The sequence below is a fragment of the Colobus angolensis genome, unplaced genomic scaffold, assembly GCF_000951035.1.
Source record: "Colobus angolensis palliatus isolate OR3802 unplaced genomic scaffold, Cang.pa_1.0 Scaffold4, whole genome shotgun sequence".
Lineage (NCBI taxonomy): Eukaryota > Metazoa > Chordata > Mammalia > Primates > Cercopithecidae > Colobus > Colobus angolensis.
The window spans coordinates 15,182,075-15,193,727 of record NW_012117376.1 but is presented as its reverse complement, the minus strand read 5'-3'; the positions used below and the strand labels follow the sequence as shown (position 1 = coordinate 15,193,727).

The following is an 11,653-nucleotide window of genomic DNA, read 5'->3' as shown; positions in this document are numbered from 1 at the left end:
TACTTGGGAGGCTGAGGTGGGAGGATCACTTGAACCCAGGAGGCAGAGGTTGCAGTGAGCTGACATCATGCCACTGCACTGCAGCCTGGGTGACAGAGCGAGATTCTGTCTCAAAACAAACAAAACAAAACCTCTGTTTTTAAAACAAAAGTTTTGGACTAGGAACAACAAAACAAAATACATGAATGCATGTATTAAGAAACTTGCAAGTTTCCTTGTATGATGAGCAATTTATATTGCTCATCTTGAGAATTTATATTGCAGTTTAGCACTCTGTGCCCTGAAGTTTTCTTTTCTTTTTTTTTTTTTAGTTTTTTTGAGACAGAGTCTTGCTCTGTCGCTCAAGCTGGATTGCAGTGGTACGATCTCAGCTCATTGCAACCTCTGCCTCCCAGGTTCAAGTGATTCTCCTGCCTCAACCTCCTGACTAGTTGGGACTCCAGGTGCCTGTCACTATGTCTGGCTAAGTTTTGTATGTTTAGTATAGACGGGGTTTCACCATGTTGGCTAGGCTGGTCTTGAACTCCAGACCTCAAGTGATCCATCCGCTTCAGCCTCCCGAAGTGGTGGGATTACAGGCGTGAGCCGCCTCGCCCAGCCAATGCCCTGCAGTTTTCCATTTTATGACAGTAAAAATAACTATTTAGCATCTGTTCATTTTATTGCTTTTTTAAAAGTGCTTATTATGTAAGTTGAATTGATAGAAAATATTGGAAACATTCTTACTATATTCTCTGAAAAGTGGATAGAGGCCAGGCATAGTGGCTCACACTTATAATCCTAGCACTTTGGGAGGCTGAGGCGGGCAGATTGCCTGAGCTCAGGAGTCTGAGACTAGCCTCGGCAACACGGTGAAACTAAAATGCAAAAAATTAGCCGGGCATGGCAGCGTGTGCCTGTAGTCCCAGCTATTCAGGAGACTGAGGCAGGAGAATTGCTTGAACCTGGGAGGCGGAGATTGCAGTGAGCCAAGATCATGCCACTGCACTCCAGCCTGGGTGACAGAACGAGACTCCATCTCCAAAACAAGAACAAAAAAAAAGTGGATAGAAAGCCAAACATGGTGGCTCACACCTGTAATCCCAGCACTTTGGGAGGCTGAGGCGGGCAGATCACTTGAGGCCAGGAGTTCAAGACCAGCCTGGGCAACATGGCAAAACCCCATTTCTACAAAAATTACAAAAAGTTAGCAGGGTGTGGTGGCACACGCCTGTGGTCCCATCTCCTTAGGAGGCTGAGGTGGGAGGATCACTTGAGCCTTAGAGGCGGAGGTTACAGTGAGCTGAGATTGGGCCACTGCACTCTAGCCTCAGCGACAGCCAGACACCCTGTCTCAAAAAAAAAAAAGAAAAAAAAAAGGTGGATAGAACCTTGCTGAACTTTACATTGAGTTTTAGAGACTGAGAGGCATGATCTATTTTGAACCAGAAAAGCAAAGATATTTAAACAAAAGATTTATTAGCTGAGCATGGTGGCACGCACCTTTAGTCCCAGCTACTCAGGAAGCCGAGGCAGGAGGATTGCTAGAGTCCAGAAGTTCAAGACTGCAGCGAGCCATGATCGCACCACTGCACTCTAGCTGTTGTCAGAGTGGGACCCTGTCTCAAAAATAAATAAACAAACAAACAAACATATTATTTAGTGCTGAGTCCAGATCCAGCAATTGTTATAGTAGCTAGGCATTAGCTCATAAAGTTTTAAGATGTAAAGGCCTACCAGATTTGATTCAGTGATTTTTATATCTAAAGCACCTTTTTGTTTAGTAAATCTCTTTCATCTTTTAAAGCCTAATAGACTTGTGTTTCACTTTTGGTACGTTTTCCTAGCTGAATGACCTTGGATAAATAACCCAACTCTTCCTAGCATCTATTTCTTGATATTTAAGATAAGGGGTAATAATACCTACTTTGTATAGGAGTTGTCAAAATTAGAGATGTTGCAAAAACAATACTTGGTACATATAAGTACTCAGTAATTGGTACCTTTATTAAAATTGTCTTTTCTATGGATTTATTTAGTTGTCCAGACATTCATCAACACATTTAGCAAGTGCCTTCTCTAAATTTACATCTAGTAAAGACAACCAATATTTACATTTAGTAAAGACAAACAAATCTGTAGTATGACTACAGAGTCCCTATGTATGGTATTCTCCATACAGATTTTAATTTTTCTCCATGTTTTTCCAGATGTCTTCTTCCTTCTTCTCAGTTAGAATCATTAAATCAGTTCCTGATAGCCAAAAGCCTCACCTAGAAGAAAATGTAAAACAATTCACAGAAGTTACAATCTCATGCGAACCTAGTGGCCAGTCTGTGTACTTGTGATAAATATCATGAATGACAAGTACAGGATGCATACAGCAGGGAAACCTACATAATCCTGTGGCTCAAAAGTTATGAATCGTTGGGTGGGCGCAGTGGCTTACGCCTGTAATCTCAGCACTTTGGGAGGCTGAGGCGGGTGAATCACTTGAGCCCAGTAGTTCAAGATTAGCCTGGGCAACATGGTGAAACCCTATCTCTACAAAAAGTTTAAAAATTAGCTGTGTGTGGTGGTGCGTGCCTGTAGTGTCAGCTACTTGGGAGGCTCAGGCAGGAGGATCACTTGAGCCAGGGAGACTGAGGCTGCAGTGAGCCATGATTGTGACACTGCACTCCAACCTGCGTAATAGAACAAGACCTTGTCTTGCACACACACACACAATATATATATATAATTGTCTAAAACTTGTAGTGTGCAGAGGAGTTAGCTAGATAAGTGAGAAAAATTTCCTAGGCAGAAAAAAACCGTACATACAAAGGTCTTGAAGCAAAACGCATGAAGTGTTTAAAAATTGAAAGAAGAGGCTGGGCACAGCAGCTCACACCTGTAATCCCAGCACTTTGGGAGGCCTAGGGGCGGATCACAGGGTCAAGAAATCGAGACCATCCTGGCCACAATGGTGAAACCTCATCTCTACAAAAAATTCAAAAATTAGTTGGGCATAGTGGTGCATGCCTGTAGTCGCAGCTACTTGGGAGACTGAGGCAGGAGAGTCTCTTGAGCCTGGGAAGCAGAGGTTGCAGTGAGCTGAGATCATGCCACTGCACTCCAGCATGGCGACAGAGCGAGACTCCATCTAAAAAAAAAAAAAAAAAAAAAAAAATTGAAAGAAGATAGAGTTGTTTTAGATGAGGTTAGAGGGGACAGCAGGAATCAGAGCGCACAAGGTCTCATAACCCATGTTAAAGAGCTTAGACTATATTCTAAGAGAACAGGGAAGCCATTGAAGGGCCTTAGTCAAGAGAAACCAATGGCTAACATCCTCTACATGTTAAAATAAGCAGATTGGGTGCTGCATTTCCATAGCTCTCAACCAGAGGCCCTGTGGCCTGTTTTCATATGGTTTTCGATGCTAAAAATAGTTTTTAGATTTTTTTTTAAGACTTGTGGGGGAAAAAAGGAAAGGAAAAAGTATATGGTACAGAGACCTTATGTGGCTGTCAGGCCTGAAATATTTACTATCTGGCCTTACTCTAAACCATTCTTTGAACGCTGGGACTCGGCATTGCTCAAAGCTATTGAGGAAGTTTGCTTTTGAGAGTAAAGACAGAAGAAGAAAAGCATGTTTAGTATCAGTGCACCTGGTAAATAATTATGTGATCTGTACCTTTCTATTCTTTCATTTTCTGTCTCCCTGGCAAACACATGCAACAAGGAAAACTCATGCAAAAGAGATAACTGCAGATCATTGCAATTACTATTGTCTGCTGTGTGGAGAGATGGTGTGAAAGGATGTTCTTTACTTGTGCTTGGCCAAATGGTAGAGGAAGTACCAGTAGATTTAAATGTGAAATTAACAATTCATTCACTCTTCAGCAACTCTTTGGTCTTTTCTGTTCAACTCATGGGTCTGAAAAGGACACCATACAACAAATGCTTTTAAAAGACAATATACGGGCCCGGCGCCATGGCTCGCACCTATAATCCCAGCACTTTGGGAGGCCGAAGTGGGTGGATCATGAGGTCAAGAGATTGAGACCATCCTGGCCAACATGGTGAAACCCTGTCTCTACTAAAAATACAAAAGTTAGCTGGGCATGGTGGCACACACCTGTAGTCCCAGCTACTTGGGAGGCCGAGGCAGGAGAATCTCTTGAACCCAGGAGGCGGAGGTTGCAGTGAGTCGAGATTGCGCCACTGCACTCCAGCCTGGTGACAGAGCAAGACTCTGTCTCAAAAAAAAGAAAAAAAGACTATATACTGTGTTTTAGAGTGATAGTTCATGTCCAGTGAAGTAATTCTATTGAATTTCAAGTAAAGGAGAGTTGTAACTAGATAAATAACAAATAAAACTGTGATTTAGTCTAGGTTTTCAGCTTGTATGAAAGAAGAAATATACAAATTCAGAGTTGATTTTTTATATCAAAATGCATATTTTAAAACAAAATAATAAAACAAAATATTTAAAAATTTTAAAAATGCATATTTGATTTTTATAAATTGGTTTTTAAAAGTCATCCAGTGAAAGAGGCAACATGTTTGCATTCTGCCTATAGAAGTTTATGAAGTAACGATGTCAGTCTTTATTAGTGACTACAGGAACAGCTATTTCTGCAACAACTAGTTGTTCCTTGATCGTTTTTCTCTCGATTTCACAGGTTATGTTGACAGTGTATGTGCAATGAGTAAGAAGTGTATTTCAGGCGATTTCATTGAATAGAGTTTCCTAATTGAGGTTTATACCCCAACTGGCAATTTCCTAGGTCTATCTGCTGAAACTTTGGTCTTTTCATGAAGCTATGAGCTAGGTGGGTAGAATTCAGCTCCACTGACACATGGAGAAAATGTGTGGCCACTTGGACGCTTTTCAAAATAAAACTATTTTAAAATTTTTACCCCTTGGTTTAGAACTTTGGTGTATATTTATCAGGGACAAAATGACAGTTTGAAGCATTTTTTAAAGTTTAAAATAAAATGCATATATGAAAGCATTGATTAAATATTAATAGAGTTTCCACTTAAAGGTGGAGACTGACTTAACCTTTAAATTATTCTTTTCCTATAACTGAACTGTATAACCTATGCAAATGATTGTAATCTTTTTTTTTCCTTCTTGTAGCTTGTAGAAACTTCATTAAAAGGAGAAATTGCCTTTGATCCCAGAAGCGCCTATTATTTGTGGTTTGTGATGGATTTTTGTGACGGAGGAGATATGAATGAGTATCTATTGTCCAGGAAACCCAATCGTAAAACTAATACCAGCTTCATGCTTCAGCTGAGCAGTGCCCTGGCTTTCTTGCATAAAAACCAGATCATCCACCGAGATCTTAAGCCTGATAACATCCTGATTTCTCAAACCAGGTTGGATACCAGTGACTTGGAACCTACACTCAAAGTGGCTGATTTTGGTCTAAGTAAAGTTTGTTCAGCCTCTGGGCAGAACCCAGAAGAACCTGTAAGCGTAAACAAGTGTTTCCTTTCCACAGCATGTGGAACAGATTTTTACATGGCTCCTGAAGTTTGGGAAGGACATTACACAGCAAAAGCTGACATCTTTGCTCTGGGGATTATCATCTGGGCAATGCTGGAAAGGATCACATTCATAGACACAGAGACAAAGAAGGAACTCTTGGGGAGTTACGTAAAACAAGGAACTGAGATTGTGCCTGTTGGGGAGGCACTTCTGGAAAATCCCAAAATGGAACTTCTCATTCCTGTGAAGAAAAAATCTATGAATGGGCGAATGAAACAACTGATTAAGGAAATGCTGGCTGCAAACCCTCAGGATCGCCCAGATGCTTTTGAACTAGAACTCAGATTAGTACAAATTGCATTTAAAGATAGCAGCTGGGAAACGTGACACATATTATTTGCAAATACCATGGATGATATGCTGCTTCTGTTTAACAGTGATGCAACATTATGTGGCTGAAAAAGAATATAAAAAGCTAGACTCCACCCTCTAAGGGTTTAGATTTTTTGTGGGATTTTTTTTTTCCTCATTTTTCTTAAATCCAAGTTGGCTGTTTTATTATATTAGTATGTTTCAAATGTGTATTACCAATGTGGGTGTAAATTTTTAAAAAATGATTATTGATAGAAGTTTGGCAGGAAAATTCTCTAAAAGCTAAGAAGAGAAGAGCATCCAGTTTTCTGGAAATATGTCTCTAAGTATTTTAGACATTCCTTGTCAGTATTAGGAATTTCCATGGGAAAAGAGGTTTGCATGCTGGTAATGCAACCTTTGAAACTTTGTAAAGGAAACATATATGTATATATTTATGTATATGTAGGTATGTGAATGTACGCATTTTGCATTCCATATGAAAAAAATGCCACATCTGTTTAAATTATTTGATGTAGGTTTGGGTTTTTGAGATTTGCTGGTGAAATCAGTGATGAAAAATAAACAAACCTTCCCTTATCTTCCTACTCTGCCCCTTCCCCTAATGAAATCATATTAGGTTTTTTTTTTATTTTTGTAATATACAGCTTTTTTTTTTAAAGGCATCATTTTGGAGGGTCTAAAATTATCTGGTAAAACATAAATGAAATTAAGTGATCCAAAGCTGCTGAAGTATGTTTGAACTCTCCAGTGCCCTGTAGCTGCAAGAGTTGAATTAGTCACGCAGTCATATGGTAGCAGGTTGGTGATTCAGTCCTACCTTCTTTAGGTAACCGAGCATTTATTTAACCAACTAAACCACTGCATTGGGACGTCTGCACTTGAGCTTCTACAATCTGATATAAATCTGAATACAGGATTCTCTTTCTGAAAACTTTGCTATGTATGAACTGTAATACTTGATATATTTTTGGTTTGAAGACTTTGTCTAAGCCTCATTATACTGAAGTTGAAGAAACCAAATGAGCTCTACCCTCACTTTGCCTGCCCTGATATGATCACTTGTTGAGTCACTGGAGTTCCTTTCATTTTGGCACTGATGCTGTTTTCTCTTGTCTGATTTGAGACAGTAATGATAGTAATATGGTTGTTGAAAATATTGATCACCTTTAATATAGGAGAAGATACGTATACAGTATGGCAAATGGATAAAATATTGTGGCAACCACTACTTTTAAAGTAGAAAAACTATCCATTTTATACAATCACTGATATAGTCTATGTCAAAAAACCAACAGACCATTATTCCTCTTGAAGTTAGTTTGATTTTAACTTTGTATGATTGTCTACGATTTGTTTTCCTGTAAATGCAGATAGTTAAAATCTAAAGGATAGAATGCTTCCCTAAAACAGAACATTAGCCTTTAAGGTTAAATAGACTTTACATTGTATCTAAGTTAATCTTTATAAAGCACTAGAATTTTTGGTCAAAAGTCGAACAAAATAGTATTAGAATATTGACATTATTTATTTTTTTTTTTATGAGACGGAGTCTCACTCTGTTGCCCAGGCTGCAGTGCAGTGGCACGATCTCGGCTCACTGCAAGCTCCGCCTCCCAGGTTCACGCCATTCTCCTGCCTCAGCCTCCCGAGTAGCTGGGACTACAGGCGGCCGCCACCATGCCCGGCTAATTTTTTTTTTAATTTCTAGTAGAGACGGGGGTTTCACCGTGTTAGCCAGAATGGTCTCGATCTTCTGACCTCATGATTCGCCCGCCTCGGCCTCCCAAAGTGTTGGGATTACAGGCGTGAGCCACCGCACCCGGCCTAGAATGCTGAAATTATTGATAGCTTGCATAATCTCAGCTTTTTTGAACTTCCACAACTTTTGGAATATGTCATAATTTTTCCCTGTTTCAAATGTGTTCAGAGGAAACAGAATATAAAACATCACCAAAAAATTGCAGTACGTAAAATTTCTGGACTATGTTGTTACTTGATCTGGAAGTTTAAAATTTGGACTAAAAGGTTTTATTGAAATAAAGCCTCTTAAAATGAAAAATCATATACTTTTAACATCACTTTCAAGCTAGTAAGTATAAGAATTCTTTTGGAAATTAGAAGTGGAAACACCCTGGAACCTCATGATAATTGACCCTCTGGATCACCAGATTAGTTTAATTTAACAGATATGTCCAAGGAAGTTGAGCTATAGGGAGTAAGAAAAAGCATCATGATAATGTTTCGTCAATAACATGGCACTTCAGCAGAGATTCATAGATGATGGTATGCCCATGCATCATTTGCTCTTCAAATATCTATGTGCTTGGAGCCACAGTTTCCTAAGCGCATAGTTTTTGGTCCTGCCTCATGTAAAATAGTTAATGATTATCATTTACTTGGAAAGATTTTACCTGTGAAGTGTAATTCTTTGATTGGGGGTAAGGGTATGAGGTAATCAGGAAGTTTCTTCTGGAATTTTCTCAAGTCCTTGTATTCTAAAATAGCCAAGCAAAATGATAGTAAATTCTTTGTCTTTGTTCTTTCAGTCAGAAGTATTTATTAAGTACCTACTGTGTGCTCAGCACTAAAGGTTTGTTGATAAAATGACAATTAAAAAATGGCATTTAGCCAAAGGCCTTTTCCAGCCAGGAGTAAGAAAAGATGATTAGTGATATTTGGAAATACCTGGATATTTGCTAGAGGAAAAATGAAAGCAAAACTTTGTGCACAGTGCCTTGCCCATAATAGGTACTCAATAAGCAATTGTTCCTCATAGAGTCTCTTGCCATGGTTTATGGTGTTTTTTGAAATTTGTCTTAATTGAAAAAAGACCAAATATTTCAAATAAGCTTATAGGCAACTGTGGCCAGTTAAAATATGGGGTTGTACAGTTAGTTCCTAGAATGTTATTTTGCACTAGTTGTCACTTAGAAAGATGGGGTTCCTGTAGATTTTTTGGTGCTAAGGGATACTTTGTCATTATGATGAAGTAAGTGTTAAGTGTCACATAAATAGCACACAGAATAGTTCTTTCTGCTGGTCTGTTTTTTCTCTTCGTTGTTGTTGTTTTTAATTGTAAATTGTTATCAATCAAACTATTGTAGCAGCTACAAAATAATTCACCAGCATGACAAAATGGTCAAAAAATAAGTCATCAGCACTTAAGAAATGAAAGCAACTTTTGAAATTTTCTGTTAAAATTGTCAAATATATTTTATGAAGAATTTATAAAAGGGGGAAATGATTGTAATTTATTGTTCATGACTTTTTTTTTTAAATAAAGTGAGTTTCAACAAAAAAAAAAACACCATGAAAATTCTACATTGCTGCTTTAGTGGCTCTGTGAGTAGTTCTGTAGTACTTTACTTCATGAGCACAAAATAGAAGGTATAAAATCTGAAACAATGTATTTTTCAGACTTAACCTATTAAATGATTCTTTCTGAAATAGAATTGATTGCCAAGGAAAAGATGATTGAATTATAGGAGTTTCAGCATTTCAAGTTCTCTAAAATTTTAATGCTGTCTTGCTGTATTTGCTTTGCATACAAGAAGAACTCGTATTGCCAGAGATGAAATTTTTTATTCATTTATCGTTCTGTTTCATTAAGCTGAGGATGCAGCTCAGACTAAGCATAGTATATATTAAATAAATGAGGGGATGCAATTTTTCAGTCTGTAACTTGAGACCATGGTTTAATTTTCTTTTAAAAAGTCGGGCCTACTTTTTTATGTTTATCATTTATGCCTGAAGATACAGTCTGTTTAGTGGTCTAGTGGAACAGCAGAGGGGAATATGGAAGACAGAAAACAACTCTACATGTGACTTAGTGAAAGTGGACATCAAGAATTGTGGCTTCAAAAATAAAACCCAAAAAATGGGGGATAAAAAAGAATTGTAGCTTCTGACTCTTCTGCTTTCCCTTTATAGACAGACAAATTTTGCTTTCTAGAGATTGTTTTTAATTGAAGCTTTAAATATTGATATTTACTAGCATTTTGTAATCATTTGCAGTTTACAAAGCACCTTCACATGGTTTTTACATATCTTTTTCACTGAGTTTTACTTAAAATAGGGGCTGATTTCCTGATGAAATTAACAGTAATAACACCAGTTACTGAGATGATGACAAAAGGTTTTACCTTAAGGCAGGGTTTTGGTGCCTAATCTCTGACTCCAGTTGGAGTATTCTCTGACAAGGAAACTTTATCTCTCACTGAAGTAATGACACTTGGTTGTTTTGGCCTTTTCTTTAAATTCAAATGTTGCTCTCTTTGCCAACCAATCATAGACATCCTCTAAAGTGCAGTGTAATGACAGACGGTTGGTTTGTGGTTAGATAGTAACTCCCACTGGAGAAAACCTACAAGGCTGCCACACCTCTTGAAGGCCAAGTGCGTCTTTAAAGGCAGTACTTTCACCTTTGAAATCATTTTTCATTGGTTAGAAGGAAATTGAGAAGAAGAAGAAGAAAAAAACCCTGGGCTTTTGACTTTACTCTTTTATTTCCTGTTCAGCCCAGTATTTCAAGCTCAGCTTGTTCTGAGCAGAAGTTGGGCAACTTGGTATTACCAAAGGCATCCTGGTCTAGCAGAAAAAGCCCAGGTTTTAGAGTAGCAGATGTTGCGTGGTAGCCTGTAATCCCAGCACTCTGGGAGGCCGAGGTGGGTGGATCACCTGAGGTCAGGAGTTCGCAACCAGCCTGGCCAACATGGTGAAACCCCATCTATATTTTTAAAAATACAAAAATTAGCTGGGTGTGGTGGCGGGTGCCTGTAATCCCAGCTACTTCGGAGGCTGAGGCAGGAGAATCGTTTGAACCCAGGAGGCCGAGGTTGCAGTGAGCCGAGATCATGCCATTGCACTCCAGCCTGGGCAATAAGCGAAACTCTGTCTCAAAAAAAGAAAAAAAGAAAAGAAAATTCATCAAGCTGCACTTAAAATGTTTACATTTTTCTCTAGGTATGTTATACTTCAAGAAAAATTTTATTTTTAAAAAATGTGCATTGGGGCTACTGGTGACAGCTATTGTCAGGCAGAAGGAAAGGACACAGACTTTGAAAATAGACTCTTTACCTTTCTGTTACTAGCTGTATGACTTTCATGAGTTCCCTAGCCCCTCAAATTCAGTTTCCCACATGTTTAAGCAGAGACAGTACCTGACTCAGAGCACTATGAAGATAAAAGGAGCCGATGCATGTAGAAATGTGTGGCATGCTCAGGAAATGTGAGCGCTTCCCGTTCACCCAGGAGGACTCATAGGAAATGACTCTGAGCTACCTTTACTGCTAATTTGTACTGCTGATAGGGAGCACGTTGATTGGTTTGTTTAGCTTACATTTTTACCACAATTTTATAGAAATGCATCAGTTATGATAATGTCCTGCGTGTCTCTTTGCCCTGCAGCCCTATTTAAGAACAAGGATAGTTCAATAAAAATCCCCTTAGCCCAGTTTTCTTTCTTCCTTCTACTTGCTGATAACATGATTGATAGTAATTCAGAATGTTTACTGTCTCTTTCAGATAGACTACCACGTGTGGAAATTAGGAAAGCAGTAATAAGTACCAAATACTAGAATGACATGCCATTTCTCCTGGCTTTAGGTAGAAGGCAGGGAGAGTTTACCGATGTGATTTGAGAAGCAACAGTAGAAGCACAGCTGCGAGGCGAGTGTTGAGAAGGGCAGCAATGTCTAGAACTTGGAAGTTGGAATTACAGTAGACTCAGTGGTTCTCAACTCTGGCTGCATGTTATAATTTTAATCTGAGGAGGACAAAAGCAAGCAAAAATCCTGATGACTTCTGCTTCTGGCCATTATG

At 38.7% G+C, this 11,653-nt stretch overlaps 1 protein-coding gene across 1 annotated transcript in view; it reads left to right on the top strand.

Moving 5' to 3' along the window:
* The window catches only part of PDIK1L (PDLIM1 interacting kinase 1 like), an 11,516-nt gene extending 4,248 nt beyond the window's left edge, over nt 1-7,268 (top strand). The window contains exon 3 of the mRNA XM_011955606.1: nt 5,105-7,268. Within this exon, the coding sequence (XP_011810996.1) occupies nt 5,105-5,845 (741 nt within the window). The 3' untranslated portion in view covers nt 5,846-7,268. The remainder of the gene's footprint in view (nt 1-5,104) is intronic.
* The last annotated feature ends 4,385 nt before the right edge of the window (nt 7,269-11,653 follow it).